Source organism: Nestor notabilis, unplaced genomic scaffold (genome assembly GCF_000696875.1).
Source record: "Nestor notabilis isolate BGI_N333 unplaced genomic scaffold, ASM69687v1 scaffold16321, whole genome shotgun sequence".
In the NCBI taxonomy this organism is placed as follows: domain Eukaryota; kingdom Metazoa; phylum Chordata; class Aves; order Psittaciformes; family Psittacidae; genus Nestor; species Nestor notabilis.
Genome location: NW_009914375.1, coordinates 45,189 through 60,853, shown reverse-complemented (window position 1 = coordinate 60,853; position 15,665 = coordinate 45,189). Strand labels below are relative to the sequence as shown.

Below are 15,665 nucleotides of genomic sequence, written 5' to 3'. Positions count from 1 at the left end.
CTTTCCCTCCTCCTCCTTCCAAATCTGACAGAGGTTACAGTATGCTGGATATATACCAGCTTGCTGTAAAGTACCCGAGCCCGCAGCATTTCACACCAATTGCAGTTCTAAAGCTTCGGAAAATGGAAGAGAAGGGCTTGTTAACACTCTGCTCCGGTTCAGGCAGAACCAAGCTGCTGCAGGCTCTGCAAAAACAGACAAGGAACAGTCCTAAGGGAGTATGAAAAGGCACACACGCACACAGAGGTGGGCAGGTTTTTCTTCCCCCTCACCACTGTTCTCACTGTAACCTTTTTAACATTCCAGCCCTAAAAAATTAGGTTAAACAGTGCCCCTTCTACCACACACAATGCCAAGTCAGGGGAAATTCCCTTATACACAGAAATTCATGGCCTAGAAGGAAGTTATAGGGAGAACAGTATCTTTCCTGTCAAGAAACTAGTCCTGCAGAGGTAAAAACCAGAAGTAGAAAAAGAAAACAAAGTATTTTTAAAAAACGTTTCGATGCCAACTAAATGTTATTTTTTCCTTTGATTTTGCAATGTCTGTATTGAAAGGCTGAAGTTCAGCACATGATACATAGCATTTAGTATGCCCTACTTAAACATTACATGAGCCAAAAACAGTGCATTAGCAGGAATATTTCCTACTGTCCTGATAACAGTGCAATCATGACCATCCAGAATTGTTATTAATAATTTCCGATTATCCACATACCAGATAAGCAAAGTACTTCTGATAACCACTAGTATTGTATGAGAGCTTTTTCTAAACACACAGCCCACCCCCCCACCCCCCAAATAACAACAAGTTAACTTTATCAGTATCTCAAAGAAAACACACAGAGAATACCCACTTCATTAGAATTAACAAAGATAGAGGCCATGACAAATTTTAGGTCTCTCATACAGGCTCTGCAACTGCACTACACACTTTCCTGCCACCAGGAACAAATCAGCATTTGGTGTTGCAAAGCAGTGCCCTCAACCTTGCTGTGTTAACCTGATTTTCATAACTTGTTTCTCACCTGGCCCAGCACAGCCATGAGACCTTGCCACAGAGACGAGCTCTGTTCAAAAGGTAAGCTGTTGCTTGCACGATTTCACTGGAGTGCAGCCATCCCTCTTTCTGTTCGGTGCTCAGGCAGGGGGAACCCCAAAGGAGGCTCTTTCCATTTCCTCAATGTTATTCTAAGAGGAGGGAGGTGTGCAGTAGGGGAATCCTCCTCCAACGTTTGCAGTACCTTTGAGTGGGATGAGTCTGGCCATCATCCCACTTTTTTTTTTTTTTGAGGAATTGCTTGCATACAGATAAATCTCTCAGCTAAATATATGAATAATGGAATCCAAATACCTCCCTAGTACAGACCACAAAAACAGACAGAATAAATACATCCTCTGGCAAGGATGAAAAATGCAATTGTTACTCAATTCCGAAATTGAGGGGGATTATGGAGAAATGCTTTTCTTAAAACTACAGGAAAAGCTATAGGAAGAGGAGGAAGAACAGGGAGAAATGAAGAAGAGATTAATAAACAATAGTTAGTGAAAGAAGTAACTAGGGGAATCAGAATGGGAACTAAAAAGCTGGGCTGCCTGGTGTTTTGGGGAGCCTCCTCTCAGCCAGACACACATGGACACTCACCTAAATCCCCAACAGTGCAGGGACCAGAAATAATAAATGGTAACTTGCAGCTCGAAGGCTCAGACTTTGCAGCAGGGATGCACTCTAGCTGATATTCTCTTTGGGGGGGGTTGTGAGTGTCTGGTGCTGTGGTTTTTTCCTTTCCTTTTTTTTTTTTTGGTTGGTTTGGGATTTTTTTGGGGGGGAGGGAAGGAGGTAGAAGGAAGAAGAGCAGGTTAAAGACATAAGGCCAAGAATATCATTGTTTGACCTCTTAGGAAGCACAGCAACTTGCTGTCCTCTCAGACAGTCCCATGACACTTCCAAAGAAAAGCTGCTCAGTAACTGAGAAAGCCATAAAATACAACTCTTGCTACAAGGTCTCTTCTTCCCCGGTTTCACTTTCTCCACTCCATCCCCTCTTGACACCAATTTTACCCAAGAAAAGGAGCAGTCCCCCAGCAGAAATTGCAGGGCAGCAGCTTTAAACAGCAGGCCAGGCATGGGAACATCCTACTCGGAAACCACGGTGTTTACATAGGGCAGCAAGCAGTGGCCAAACCACTGGAGAATCCCCAGCATTTTAACTATTCTTTGCACATCAGATCCTTTCTGTCCCAATTGCAAAGGCAGTCTGGATGTCTGCAGCCAAATGAAAACGAGGAAATCTGCTGTTTACAGCAAAACACAGCCTACGCTCTTTTCTTGTTCACTAAGAAAGCAATTCAAATCTCTCATTAAGGAAAAGGTGATAGGAAAACATTCCAAGTGGCAGCAGGGGGCAAAAAGTGAGGGCCTGCTTATCAAGAGTAGTGTCTCAAAATAAGGAATGAGAGAACCTTAGCTGTGGCTCATACCACTAACAAATCCAATATTAGGTCTGCAGACATGATCAATGCAGCCAGTTTCCCACCCAGATTAGTTTTATGGGATTCTCCAGCTGGGCTGCCCACAAAAGCACAGCATCCTCCTTGGTCCTTGCAGCAATTTGCACCTTGACTATAACCATCGTGTAAGAGCACACAAACTGGAGACATTTTTTTATACACAAAACATCAGAATCACTCCCATGAGATGGAGATACTAGGAAGACACACCACTTGTCAAACAAAACAGAATTGAACTGGGTCAAAAGAAACTCTTCTGTATCACAGGAGATTTCTACGTATTTTCTCCCCATTTTAAATGTTGAGAGAAGACAATAGAAGCTAAAATTAAAGAATTGAGGTGCAAGTATATTTTGAAGAACAAGTCTGAAGCAGGAAAAACCTGAAAAAGCAGTAATTCCAATAGATGCTGACGACAGCATTTCACTACTGCTATAAATTTCCTCAAAGAAATTAACTCTGAAGCAGTTCAGCAAAGAATATGAAGGCAGAAAGAAAAATAATTTGGCTCTGGTTCTTGGGCTACTACCAGCCTCTCTTAAAATATGTATTTTTATTATTCTAGACCTAAGTGCATGCAGTTCTTCACAGCAACGGCTGCCATGAGCTGGGACACAATAACCAAGCAGAATTGCTCAGTTTGAACTGTGAACAAGATATATTGAAGGATTACTTTTACACAGTTGGGTTAAAAAGATCTAAAAAAGTACAGATCATCTGATGACAGATCCAAAGAGGATGCACTCTCATGTAACAAAGACAATTTAGAAGGAGGAGAAGGGCAACACCTAACACCACAGTGGACAAAATCCATGCACAGAGCAGACTTCGCGGTGCACTGAACAAGCCCCAGTCCTACTCTTACAGGAGAACACAGGAATGCTAGAGAAGAGTTTTCAAAACTGTGAATGAAGATTTTTATCAAACTTTGCTTCATTATTGCTTTGGGAGTCCGAGGACAGGAAAGGGCATGTTCAGCACTACGCTGAACTCCACATCTGCACTGAACAAGACTGCAGGAAGATAGGGCAGTTCCCAGCTCTTGACTGTTAGCAGGAAACATAGGAAAAAACTGAATTCTCCACAAGAAAATTCCTATGTAGTGAATGAATTGCAGGACTTAAAAAATCGAATACCTAGACTGACTGAAACTAAATTCACAACTAAGCAGAAGACCAAAAGACCTGTTCCTGTAAGCAAGAGTCAATACTCAACACATTGTAAATTTAGATCTACAACAAACAGAAGGTGAAGGTGAAGTTTGCCATTGCACAAGCTGCGGCAGCACAATCAGGAGAGTGTCTGCAAAGGGTCAGGGCTATAAGTGTGCTTATAAAAGCTTTTGAAAAAAGCCATATCATTCTCTTCTACGTGCTCCCAAATGCATCCATGTCAAATGCCCACAAGATTTATAGATAAGTGAATCACTAGAACAGTAAGTTGATCAAGAAGTGGAATTCCCCACAGAGCCATGACTCTTGCCAACTTCCACAGGCATTTTATCTGCTTACAGACAATGGGGTTTTAATGATGTTGCCTTCTGCCTCTCTTTAACACTCCCATATCCTCAGTAATGGGTACATCTCTTGGAGTGAACAAATCACTGATTGATCTCCGTCCAATTCTGCTGTATTTGGTGAGTGTGGCTGGCAAATGGTTCCTCTGGACCAGAATGAAAATACTCTTAAGAGTTGTCAGGAGGAAAAAAAGCCAAGTTGAAAGTTATGGAAAGAAGTCCTTCCTCTACTGAACTGAAGCCTGAAGTGACCAGCTACAATGGCACATTCAAATGGGTGGTTCGCAATGAGAACATGGTACATACCACAAGTCAGGACTCAGAAAAGTGCCTCAAGTCGACTTTCTTCTGTCCAGACAAAAAAAAGCCCTACAACCTTACTCCACTGTACGGAGGATTACATGGTAAATCGCAGGATTACTCCACTGTGATTACCTTGGCCATAATGTGCATCCAAAGACAAGCAAAACACCCAGTTACAGAGCAATAGCCTATAATTAGGGCTGAGATTTGATGAAGGCATGTTAGGATAACTCAGAAAGCAGTAATTTCACAAACAAAGCAGCAGATGGAAATATCACCATTATTTTGTACCTAGAGTAACCTTTATTTTATCAGAATAGCAGTTTTACAGTCAGTGTGTTGCAGTCTAGAATCTCCATAGCAGGATTGACTGACTTGCAGCAAATAGGTAAGAACCACAAATTCAACAATAGGTTTGCTTTATGTCCTGTTTGCAGGCAGGAGAGGAAAGCGGCCCACAGCACAGAGTCCTAACTTCCAACCCTGCACCCTAGACTCACTAGATGCTGAGGTCACTAAAGAAGAGCAGGAGATGCTGCAATGCAGTTTGCCACAAAAACAATAACAACAAAACTTAATGGGAAAATTAAAGCAAGTGCAAAATCTGCGGAATTCTTAAGGATTGGTGCAGTGTTACTGGCATACCTCACACTGAGGCAACACACCAAGTATTCACCCAGAAGAGTTTACAACATCGAACAGCAGTAACTAGGTGATTACTAACTGCTAATACACATTTCAAGGAAAAAGCCTACTGCTAGTCAGAACAACATGTTTCCTTTCTATGACAACATAACAACTCCAAGCAATATGGAAGCAGCAATGCATGTAGCATCTGGACTTCAGCAAAGCTTGTGACAGCATCCTATGTGCTATTTCCATAACCAATTTAGAAAAAATGTGATTCAGAACTAGCTTATATCAGTTTATACAACTCATTGAAAAAACATACTCCAAATTGAAAAAAAGAGTATGTCCAGAATCCAACAGAATTCAACACTGTTATTTATTACCTACATGATGCACTATATGGCACTGTTATTAAAGAACATGTTACTGGAGGAAGGGAATTGGAAACCCTATTACACTATCAGAAGATAAATCAAAATGGTCTTGAGAAATCTTGGGGGCAATCCACAGAGTGGATTTCTTCTTATTTGTTTTATTAAAGACAAATGCAATGCACACTTTGATAGGAAACCTCATCTATACAAGATGGAGAAATTATTTGCTTGCCAGAAGCTCTGCAGAAAGTAGTCTGGAGCAACGGTGTGTCAGAAAGCAAACATGCACCAACCACATATTTAAATGGCAAGTTTCATAGCTGACATACAGAACAAGAGTATCTTTGGTAGGACAGGTAAAGCAGTTCTTCCCCCTCTAGTCAGCACTGACACGGCCTCGGTTAAAATCTTATGTCTAGTTTCGGGCATCACACTTCAGAAAGATATGAAACGACTGGAGAAAGTCCAGGGAAGGAGGAAAGAAAAATAAAAAGGAAATAAAAAAAAAAAAAAAGACATAAGGTCTAGAAAACATGACATATGAGAAAAAGATTGAAAGAATTGGGTTTGTTTAGTCTGAAGAAGAAGAAGACTAAAGAGAGACATGATAACAGTCTTCAAATATGTAAAAGATAGTTACAAAGAAAGAAAAACTACTTTCCACATAAACTCTGCATAGAATTAGAAACAACAAGCTAAGATAGCAGCAAAGAATGTATTTTCTAATGTCTAACTGACAGGAAAATTAAACATTTGAAAGATTGCCACTAGGGGCTGTGGAAGCATTAAAGTTTTTTATGAACAAACATGCCTGGAACCAGCCAGGTATAAAAGGTTTTCACAGGACTGATGGACCATGTGACTTACTAAGGTCTTATTTAACACACTTTGATTCTGTGCTGTAGGCATAAAAATTAATTCCTTTATTGCTATCTGTGGCCACCCATTGAGTTTAGAATGACTAGCCTCTTTATCTTAAAAGAAAAACCGTTCTTTCTAGGAAGACAAGAACTGCTCTGTAGAAAATGCAAAAACCACTGACATTCCCCCAAACTGTCTTTTCCAAACCACTATACAACAGGAGACAAGCCTTACAGACAAGGAACAAGCTGCAGAATTGAACCAGGAATGTGGTATGTTTCTGTTTTCAGTGCGGTTTACTTATAAAAGCAGTTTTCCTCTTGTGCATATGATTTACTCTCAGAGAGGCCTGGCAAGAAAAGATGTAAGAAATGATAAAAAGAAGAAATGATGAAAGTGAGTGAAGTTAAGGCCAAAATAAGAAATGACATCATCTACTAAACTAAGTGCAACAAGTCTTATGGGACAAATGAAGCTCGATAACTAGCTAACATGAGTTTTAGTCATTCTGAACATTGCCAAGCAATACATTTACCGGCCAATATATTCATCAGTGTTGTAGAAGGTGACCACTGCTCCTCTCATCATGCCGTACCTCCACAACTACACTCTGATATAACAAAGCTCTTTCTCCTGAAAAGCTGCTACTAAGGTGCTTCGCATTTTGTGAGGTCCCGAGCCTGCGGAAATGCTTCTTCATCACATATGGAACAGGCTACATATGCTAGTTCATGGGGTATCCTGTAAGGCACCTCTCCCAGGTCTTCAGAGGATGGGAGCAAATGATTACGAAGCTGAAAGTCAGGAGGCCAGACAAATGCCCTAAAAAGGTATCTACACTGACAGATAGGGTTATGCAAAAGAAAGGCAATGTAATGCATCACAGGCTTCCCAGACAGGGATATTTAACAGTGGTTTGGTTGAAGGCGGCAGTTCGGTATTTTGTAATGTTTTCTTAAATAAATTAACTCAAATTAGACCTCAGCTAGAATCCTAGAGGCTTTATTTAAAGATCCTAAAAAAGAGATTATTAATAGTCCAATATTTTTCTCAAAGCAACTTCCAGAAGTGTGAAATTTCTCTAAAAGAAAACAGGACAAACTTCCTTAGTGCTTTGGAAGTAGATAAAAATCCATGCCCCCTCCCTACAATAATGTTTTGAAGTTGTACCTTATTTTGCCTCTTCCTATGCTTCTAGACAAAACTATTCCTTTACTCCATCACCCTCAATTTTTATTTATTTTTTTTTACCACTGCCTAAATGGGCAATTTGTTTCCTGTCTTTTGTTTTTAAAGCAAGTGGCCGCTGTAATAGGAAGAGCTGACACAGTAGCCCACCCTTTGGGCATGTTCTGAATACAGCATTTAAAAAGATACATCAGAGAGTGCCAAGAAGAGGAAACAGAAGACAGGTGTGAGGAAAACAAACACAACAGCTCACTCCCATTGCAGAATGTCAGGTAAGCAGACAAGAGTCATGCACCACCCAAGGAGCAGGGACAGCTCTGCATGGGCAAGTGGATGGGAACACAGCACACTCTGGTGAACATGTGGGCCAGGATGCAAAGGAATGGGACAGGATCATACACAGATTTGTCAAACTGAAGCAAGTCTGATGAGTGTTTTGTGAACATTCAGAATACATCTGCTCTCTCACACCATGCTAGATGAGACATTACTCCTCTCTCACCCCCATCCCTCTAGGCCCAGGGAGGTTTACCAATATTTGGATGCTTTAGAAGTCGGCAGATTCGAGCTTCACGTTCCAGTTTCTGGTGATCTGAAAGAGAATAAGAAACAAGACATTAAACACCACAACTCTGAACTAAGCTCTTGTTCATATTCAACTGAGAAAGGAACACAGTGACCCAGCAGACATCCAGAAGGCTAGAAATTGCTGGAACATGACCGTCTCCTAAAACCTCACAGCCATTTCAGGTGAGGGCTATGAAACCGAGGCTGTAGGAGGATCTTCACTCCAGCTACAGAATAGCACTAAAGTGTTATTCCCTCTTTGGATTCATAGTAAGTAGAAGCAGAGTTCAAACACACCACTCGTCTGTCAGCCTCAAAACCACTTTCCAGTGACATCCCTTCCAAGATATACCCCCTTCTCCAAGGCAGGAGAGGAGTCTCTGAAGAAATAGCACACATGAAATGGGAAAAGGACCTGCTTCCAATCCAGACAAAGAGTGGGGAAGAAGGGCAGAGCAGGAGGGAAAAATACACAGCTCCTGCTAGTGCACAGCCATTCAAATAAAGTAGGGAACTCTGCCAGCTCCACTGAACTGTAAAGGTAACCATACTTCAGTACCCATGGACAGACTCGCTAGTGAAATGCTGATCAAGCACCTTGAGATTTCCAGGCAAGAAGTTGTGCCCAAATGCTAAGTGTGCTTATTCCAGCCCAAAGGCAACATCAGCTCGAGCACAACTGTCATATGGATTAAAGACAAAATAATCAAGGAGAGTAAAGAAATGATTTCTCTTCCCTAGAAATGAAACATGCATGAGTGCAAGGAAAGGAGAGGGAGCTAAAGCAACTCTGCTCATTGTAGCCAAGAAGCAGGGGGCCTTTTAGCCACTGAGGCTCAGTCAGGAGATTTTTCACTACAGCAGTGATCGACCCCTGAACTTCCACTACAAAGTTCCTGTCCTCTCAAGGTGAAATGCTCACACTGGATAAACACAGATTCACTGAAAGGATGCAAGGGAGGCAAATCTTTTAGGCAGCCCCGGCAGCTAGTAAACTCTAGACTTTTGGGGATGTAGATGTCTAGAAGAGGCAAAGACTGCTATTCCTGCCCAGTCCAGCCACTGAAAGAACACAGTAAGGGGAAGCAGCACTCCATGCCTGCTCTTGGCATTTCTTCTGCAGCAGATCTTCAGCACACAGGCTTAAAAGCACATTTTCTCTGCAACTCCTGTGACACGCAATTCTTCTCCGCAAGTATAAGAGGGACGCTTGGCAGGTTGGGCTACTCAGCAGATCACTGGTAGGAATATAGCATCCTCCAACTTAGAGGAAACCCACTACAGACCCACTGCAATAAAGCCACACTGCACAGCTCTGCCCGAGAACAGCCTGTGCAGCTCCATGGTCTCTGCACCGTCCTTCCTTCCCTTTGTAAAGGAAGGCTTTGGGCATTTGTTCCCTTCCCCATGAGTGGAAGACTGAGAGCCAGGCAGATCTCAGCTGAGAACACTTCTCTCTCCCAGGCTGGGAATAGCAGCTCAGGGCACTGCAGGATTTCTGCCTTCTTTCCCACTGCTGAACTGTAGAAAATGTCCCAATTAATACTTTATAGGGCTGAGATATGCTTACATGCTCATCTGTTACTGTTCAGGGATGGGGGAAGGTAAATTACCCCTTTCATCTCTCCTTCCTTCTCAATCTTGGAAATTATTGTTGTTGTTGCATATATTTTACAGTTCTGTGCCAGAAACACTCTCCAATAAAGTCGCAGCCAGCAAGAAAGCCTGGAAAGCTTCCACGCTCCCAGGTCCTTGGTGCAGTGCAAGCACTTTCTCACCTGCATTGCTGGGGAGGGGCGGGGGTGCCTTGGCTTCTGTTTTAGCAGCATCTCTCACAAACCAAGTTTTGCAAAGCACAGTTGCAAGGTAACAGACTGTGCTGCATACTCTGCGCTTGGGCCAGATTCTCAGAGCAGGCCAACAGTTGAAGGTAAACTAACCATAGCCCGCTCGCATGCCTGGGTCTTGCAAATTCCCCACTAACCCTCCCAGCTCTACTTGGAACTCCTACAGAAGGGGATCCTTCATCCACCCAGATCACGTTGCCCTCGTGCGCAGTTACACTTGCTGAAAATCTGTTCCAAGTACAAGGACACGGGGAAGCAGACAGCAAAAACAGCTGAGCAAAGGGGGAAGGAGAGGTAAGAGCTCACCACGTGCTGCTCAGCCACCGAGTCCTGACAGCCAGGACAGACAGCTGATAGGAGCAAGGCTCAAACAAAATGACATAACCATCAAAATGCCATGGGAGATGTAAATCAAGAGCAATTGCTCCCCTGAAATCCTACACCATAGTGCAGAGGGAGGGGAGCAGGCAGGGCAGCTAGTGATCATGGGCAGCAGCCACACCAGAACTTGTGACAAGAGGTCATCACCCCACACTCCAGCCCTCCAGCACCATGCAGCCTGGCTGGAGACCAGAGGAGGAGTACAGCGCTCCGGTCACAAGGTACAGGAAACTATTTCTGGTCCGGGTGAAAGCATACCACTCTCTTCTGTCTCCAGGGCAACAAAACAGGCCAACTCAAGCACAACTTGAAGAGTGAAAGCACACTCCAGCCTGGGAGCACCAGCCCGCAGCAGCAGCCGCCACAACTGAGAGCAGTGAAAGGTCAGGCTGGGCGGGTTTCCTGACGCAGGTCCTGGAGGAACACAGATCCCGTTCCTGCAGGATCACCTGTCCCGTTGCAGGCGGCACCAGAACACAGCCTAACCTGTGACTTGAAGAGAGCCTCCCCACCCCAGCTCCAAAGAGAGACAGACCCCTTTTAATCTTCATCACCTGGTGGTCTTTGGCATAGTGTAGGCATTTGAGTCTCATTTCAGGCATCAGTGGCAGAGCCAATTTGGTACTTATGGGGAACAACCCAGTGCCTAAATGCATAAGGAATAAACACAGAGCTGCAATTTTTCTACCTCTCTCCAGTATAAAAAATGATTATTCTCAGTAGGAGATAGAAATAAAACAAGATTTTGTTGAGTCCAGCAGAGCAAAGGCCACGCTTTAACACATCTCTTACATGGACTGGGTCTCACTGAACCTTAAAAAGGCAGTGTTCTTAACTGTATCAGAATAATGATGAAAAGATGACATGGGTTCAGATCCTAGCCATACCAGGAGCTTGTAAAACAAGTGATTTCTCCTCCCTCTCCACCCAAAAGATCAAACTTACTTGTGCAAGCCATTTGTGGAGTGAAGGTGTTTATTCCTAATGCACAGTGGAAGTCCACCTTGTAGTTAAAAGAAACACAGCACCACATTTTACTTACCTCACAGGATCCCAGGCCTGAGACATTAGGCCTATTTCCCACTTTTCACAAACTATGAAATTCAATCAGCAATTTACATAACTTGCCTAAAACACAGCACATCCTTCAGAAAACATAAGGGTTCACATTCGAGACTTCAAATGATAAATAAAGCCATACACCCACAGAAATTACTCCAAATGTTAGTTATCCTTCCTGTTAAAATTTAGCACTGCTGTTCCAAGTCTGAATTCATCTACCTCCTGCTTCCAAATATTGGATTTCATTAAGCTCTTTTCCTGCTATGTTACAGAGCTCTCTAACTCTGAACAATAGCTGATGCTTAAAACTTAAGTACAGGATATTACAAACACTCATCTAATATTCATTTACTGTTTTCCAGCCAAAAAAAAAAGGAGAGTTTTGCTATTGGACAATTCTTTTACCTCCAGTCTGAAGCAATGAGTATCTACACGGACAGAAAAGTGCAGTCTACATAGCTCTTTTGTAGCAAAATTTAAAGTGTAAATGCTTGAGGAGACGGTGCTTAAAAACTGCAGAAGAAAACTTTCTCATGTTTTGTACACAAACTAAAGTGTGAATACCAACTTCTCTGAATTAGTCATTTATATAAGAAGATATCTGCATCTTGGTTCAGCATGTGAGACTACATTTAACCCAAGTACCTTTAACATTATTGGTCTGCAAATACCGTGCTAAGTGTCATTCTAGTAATGTTAGTACCGGTTTCTTCCGAGTATACCTGCTAAGAAACTGCCTGCTCAGAGAACTGGGATTTCTTTTGAGTTCAGTTTTGATTTGCCTAGGGATTTACTTTAATAAAAAAACAAGAATGATTGTTTTAGCATCATCTGTGAGAGTTAAGGACCTGCAAAAAAATGAAATTGCTTCATTTTCTGCAAACATGCAGTCCATTCACTGGGACAGGACCGCTTGTACACAATGGATGGACAGAAGTAGCTGTGCACAATTAATAACACCACAGCTATAAGAATCTCTAACTAAGCAGGTTAAAGCAAAAATAACCCTGCCTGAGTACAGAAGACAGCAGACCAAAACCCTGGTAGTTTGACCTGCATGTCCTAAATGCATCAAACTGCAGCAGAAAAACAGGATAACATGATGTAAAAAGTGTACCCAACAAAAAAAAACAACCCAAAATGCACACAGCTTTACTTCACAGAAACCTGGCTATCTCTAGCAGGGTGGAGAATATGATTAGTTCTATATTAACGTGCATTTCTTATTCTTTTGTAAGAAAATCCTTTCATCGTCTGGCTACTTCAGTGTGTTACGTCAAAGATGCAGTGGCAGAGATGGATGAGTAATGTAAGACCTAACTTCTGGGCTCCATTCTTCTCCAGGGAACCAGTTCCCGGTTTCCTATCCTAGCCACACACTCATGGCTTCTTCGCAGGAGGTTTTTCCTCACCATGTCTTTCTCCTCCAAGGGTGCCCAAGGCCTGGAGGAGAGCATTTTCAGACACACAGACAGGGCACAGGACATCTATAAATCCCAGCAGTCTAGAGCTGTCGAGTGAGAACGCTTACATAACCAAAAAACAAGATGAAGAAAAAGGTCATTGTTGCCTGCTCAGCCTGTTAGGAAGCTGTGCTGGGGAGGAGCTGCCGGGGAAACACAGGGAGACCTGTCTGTGTGGAGCCGAGGTACACTTGCAAAAGACAGAGTCTGGAGAAAGACACCTGCAACAGACCCAAAAAGGAGATCGGTCCCAGCAAGCGGGGTGAGGGCTGAACTTGAGCCAGGGAGCAGAAGATGGTGAGATGTTAGGTGCCAACACTGCCACCCTGCACAGCACAGAACCCTCCCAGCTTCGGACGGAGCTACGATGCCTTAACTGACTCCGGCTGCCAAGAGAGACACGGGGAGGAGTTCTGTTTCAGCTGCAGCAGCTGCCATGTGGACACACTTTCCAGCCAGGGTCTTGCGATAGGCTCCTCAAAAGACCAGCAACCAGGGAGGTTCAAAGAGATGTGCCTTTTGCTCCTCATCCCCTCCGCCTGCCCAAGGAACACTGTCATCCATTGTTCTAGGAACAAATGTCAGTAAAACCACATCTATTCCTGATGGTTCCTTTACCTGGCAAGCAGAAGAGAGCATTAAAAACTAATTGAGAGAGTGGACAGAGCAGTTACTGAAATAAAAGAAACCAAGATTTATCAGTGAGAGTGATTAATTCTACACGTACCAGAGACCAAGGTGGGAAAAGTTAATTCTACCATACTTTTTTCAACAGGGATTAGAAATGCAGCACTGTGTCATAACAGTTCAACATGCAACAGAGCACACCCACTGCAGTGTTTACTGGCTTACTTTACCAAACTGCAGCTATACTGAGGTCCTGTGGCTAAAGCTTACTCTTTATTTAAGTACACCTGACTTAGGAGAGAAAATAAAAAGGGGGAGGGAGGGCAACTTTTAGCAGCCTAAAAGTTTAGGCACCCCAATGGGAAGGCAGGTTTTTTTCTAAATGCAGTAAAAAGAAGCAACAACAAAACTAACAGTTCGTTGTGAATCATCTCTGTTTGATGAGAAGATGTGTCATGAAGAAAGAAAACAACCCTTGCTCCTCCCTTTACGAGTACATAATCTTCCTGCTCTCAGCTGGAATATACAATCCGCTCTCAATAATACACTCCACCTGTTCTCACCCTGCACTAGGACCATGCTCCACTGTTACTGTTAAAGGAGGCTTGAAGCTATCATTCCTATGGGAACGCATTCTAGATTACATTTCTGAGAACGGGAAGAGTCCGGAAGAAGAATCAAACCCAAAGCAATAAATTCAGTTTGATTGCTGTCATCATGCCAATTCCGGGAGATAGTCAATTGGTGCCAGCTGCTAAGATATCCTTTGAGTTGCTTCAAGACAGAAATCGAATTTGCATCAAATACATTTGTAGTGTGAGACTAGTTTGTGCCTTCAGGTTCCTCCATGCTTTTCTTTGCTTGTTTAAATTTAAACTTCCTCTCCGAGACATTCCCAGCAGAAGAGAGCTAGCTCCCTTATCCCACACTTCAACCCACAGACCTTCTCCCATATTCTCTTATTTTTCCAACAAGACCGTGCTACAGAACAGCTGAGATCGCTCAGCATTTGCAATGGGGTAGCACAGGACAGCATACCATGCCACACCACCACTTCAAACGTGAGTACTAGCAAGTCTCAGATCACCACCATTTCCCTGTTTGCAGAAGTTATTCTAGGCCTTAAGAATGACCAGAGGCCCTTGTAGATTCAGTATATCCTTTCTGACAAGAGCTGACAGCAGATACCTAAAGAAAAATATAAAGAAAATAAGCATATAATGACACTTCCCAAACACTCTCCCTCCCTCCAGCTATTTGTAGCTCAGGACTCTGTCGCTTCCATTTCAGTGTTTCTACATTACCATTTCAAAGACCAGCCAAAATTAACAAATCTGTAACTGCGTACTAACCCCTATGCAGGTGACACTTCTGAAAGCCAGCGTCTGTTTGAATGACCCCAGTGGCGCAATGTCCCAAGTGCAAGAGCAGAGGCACCCATCCTCTACCACCACCACCGGTATCTCTGGTGCAGCAACTGTGCAAGAGTCGAAGTCACCAAGGGGAAGACACAGCTGGAGTGAGCAAGCAAAGATGAAACAGTGAAGCTTCACTTTTCTCACCCAGCGAAAGCTAGAGAAACAAGAAAGCGGTGAAATCCTCACCACTTGCCTTCAGCCATTGACAAAGTCGGAGGTTCTAGTGCCAACAGGACACAATAAACAATTACAAGACTTCTTTCGAGAAATGCCAGCAGATGTACTTTCTGACAAAGCCTTTCCTCTAGTAAACCCACTAATATTATTACCTTGTAACAGCCTTTTTCCATTCTCTCACAACCTCCCAGGAACAAACGACTCCACACATTAAAATATACTACCCCTAAAAGTACATACACACATGGATCTCGAAGACAGCCAGAAAGCTCACACAGTTGGTAACAGCACCAGTATTTGTGAACCCCTTGGCACCACTGTACTGCAAAACTAAAACAAATAATATAAAAGGAAAGAACTACGTGAACTTAAAACAGTTTTTTGTTCAAGTAATGCAGAAATTAGACTATCAACACCACAGCATACAAGTCAAGACTGCTTAAGTAGTTATATTTTTGTCTCTGACAAGTGCTCTGAAGAGTAGGCCAGGGAAATTTTATTCTCTTTTCATTACCTGTACTTACTTTGCAAAGATAATCTAACTGGAGACAGATACGAACAACAGTGACAAAAGAAGGTATTAAAAATACCTAAAGGAGATGGATCTTTTTAAAAAAGTCACAGTGTGCACCTTTGCCATTGCAGTTTCTATGCTCAGTGTCATGCAAAACTGCCTTTTATTTTCAGAAACATATTTTTCAGTTTATCAGGTGGACCTGGTAAGGGAAGAAGAATTCTTGA

The 15,665-nt window shown here is 42.8% G+C and overlaps 1 protein-coding gene across 1 annotated transcript in view; it reads right to left on the bottom strand.

Annotated features, from left to right (window-relative positions):
• LOC104412815 (calcium/calmodulin-dependent protein kinase type II subunit gamma-like) overlaps window positions 1-15,665 on the bottom strand; it is a gene marked incomplete at its 3' end in the record, with an annotated part of 91,581 nt that overhangs the window by 30,913 nt on the left and 45,003 nt on the right. The window contains exon 3 of the mRNA XM_010023635.1: window positions 7,915-7,974. Coding sequence (XP_010021937.1) covers window positions 7,915-7,974 — 60 coding nt within the window. The remainder of the gene's footprint in view (window positions 1-7,914; window positions 7,975-15,665) is intronic.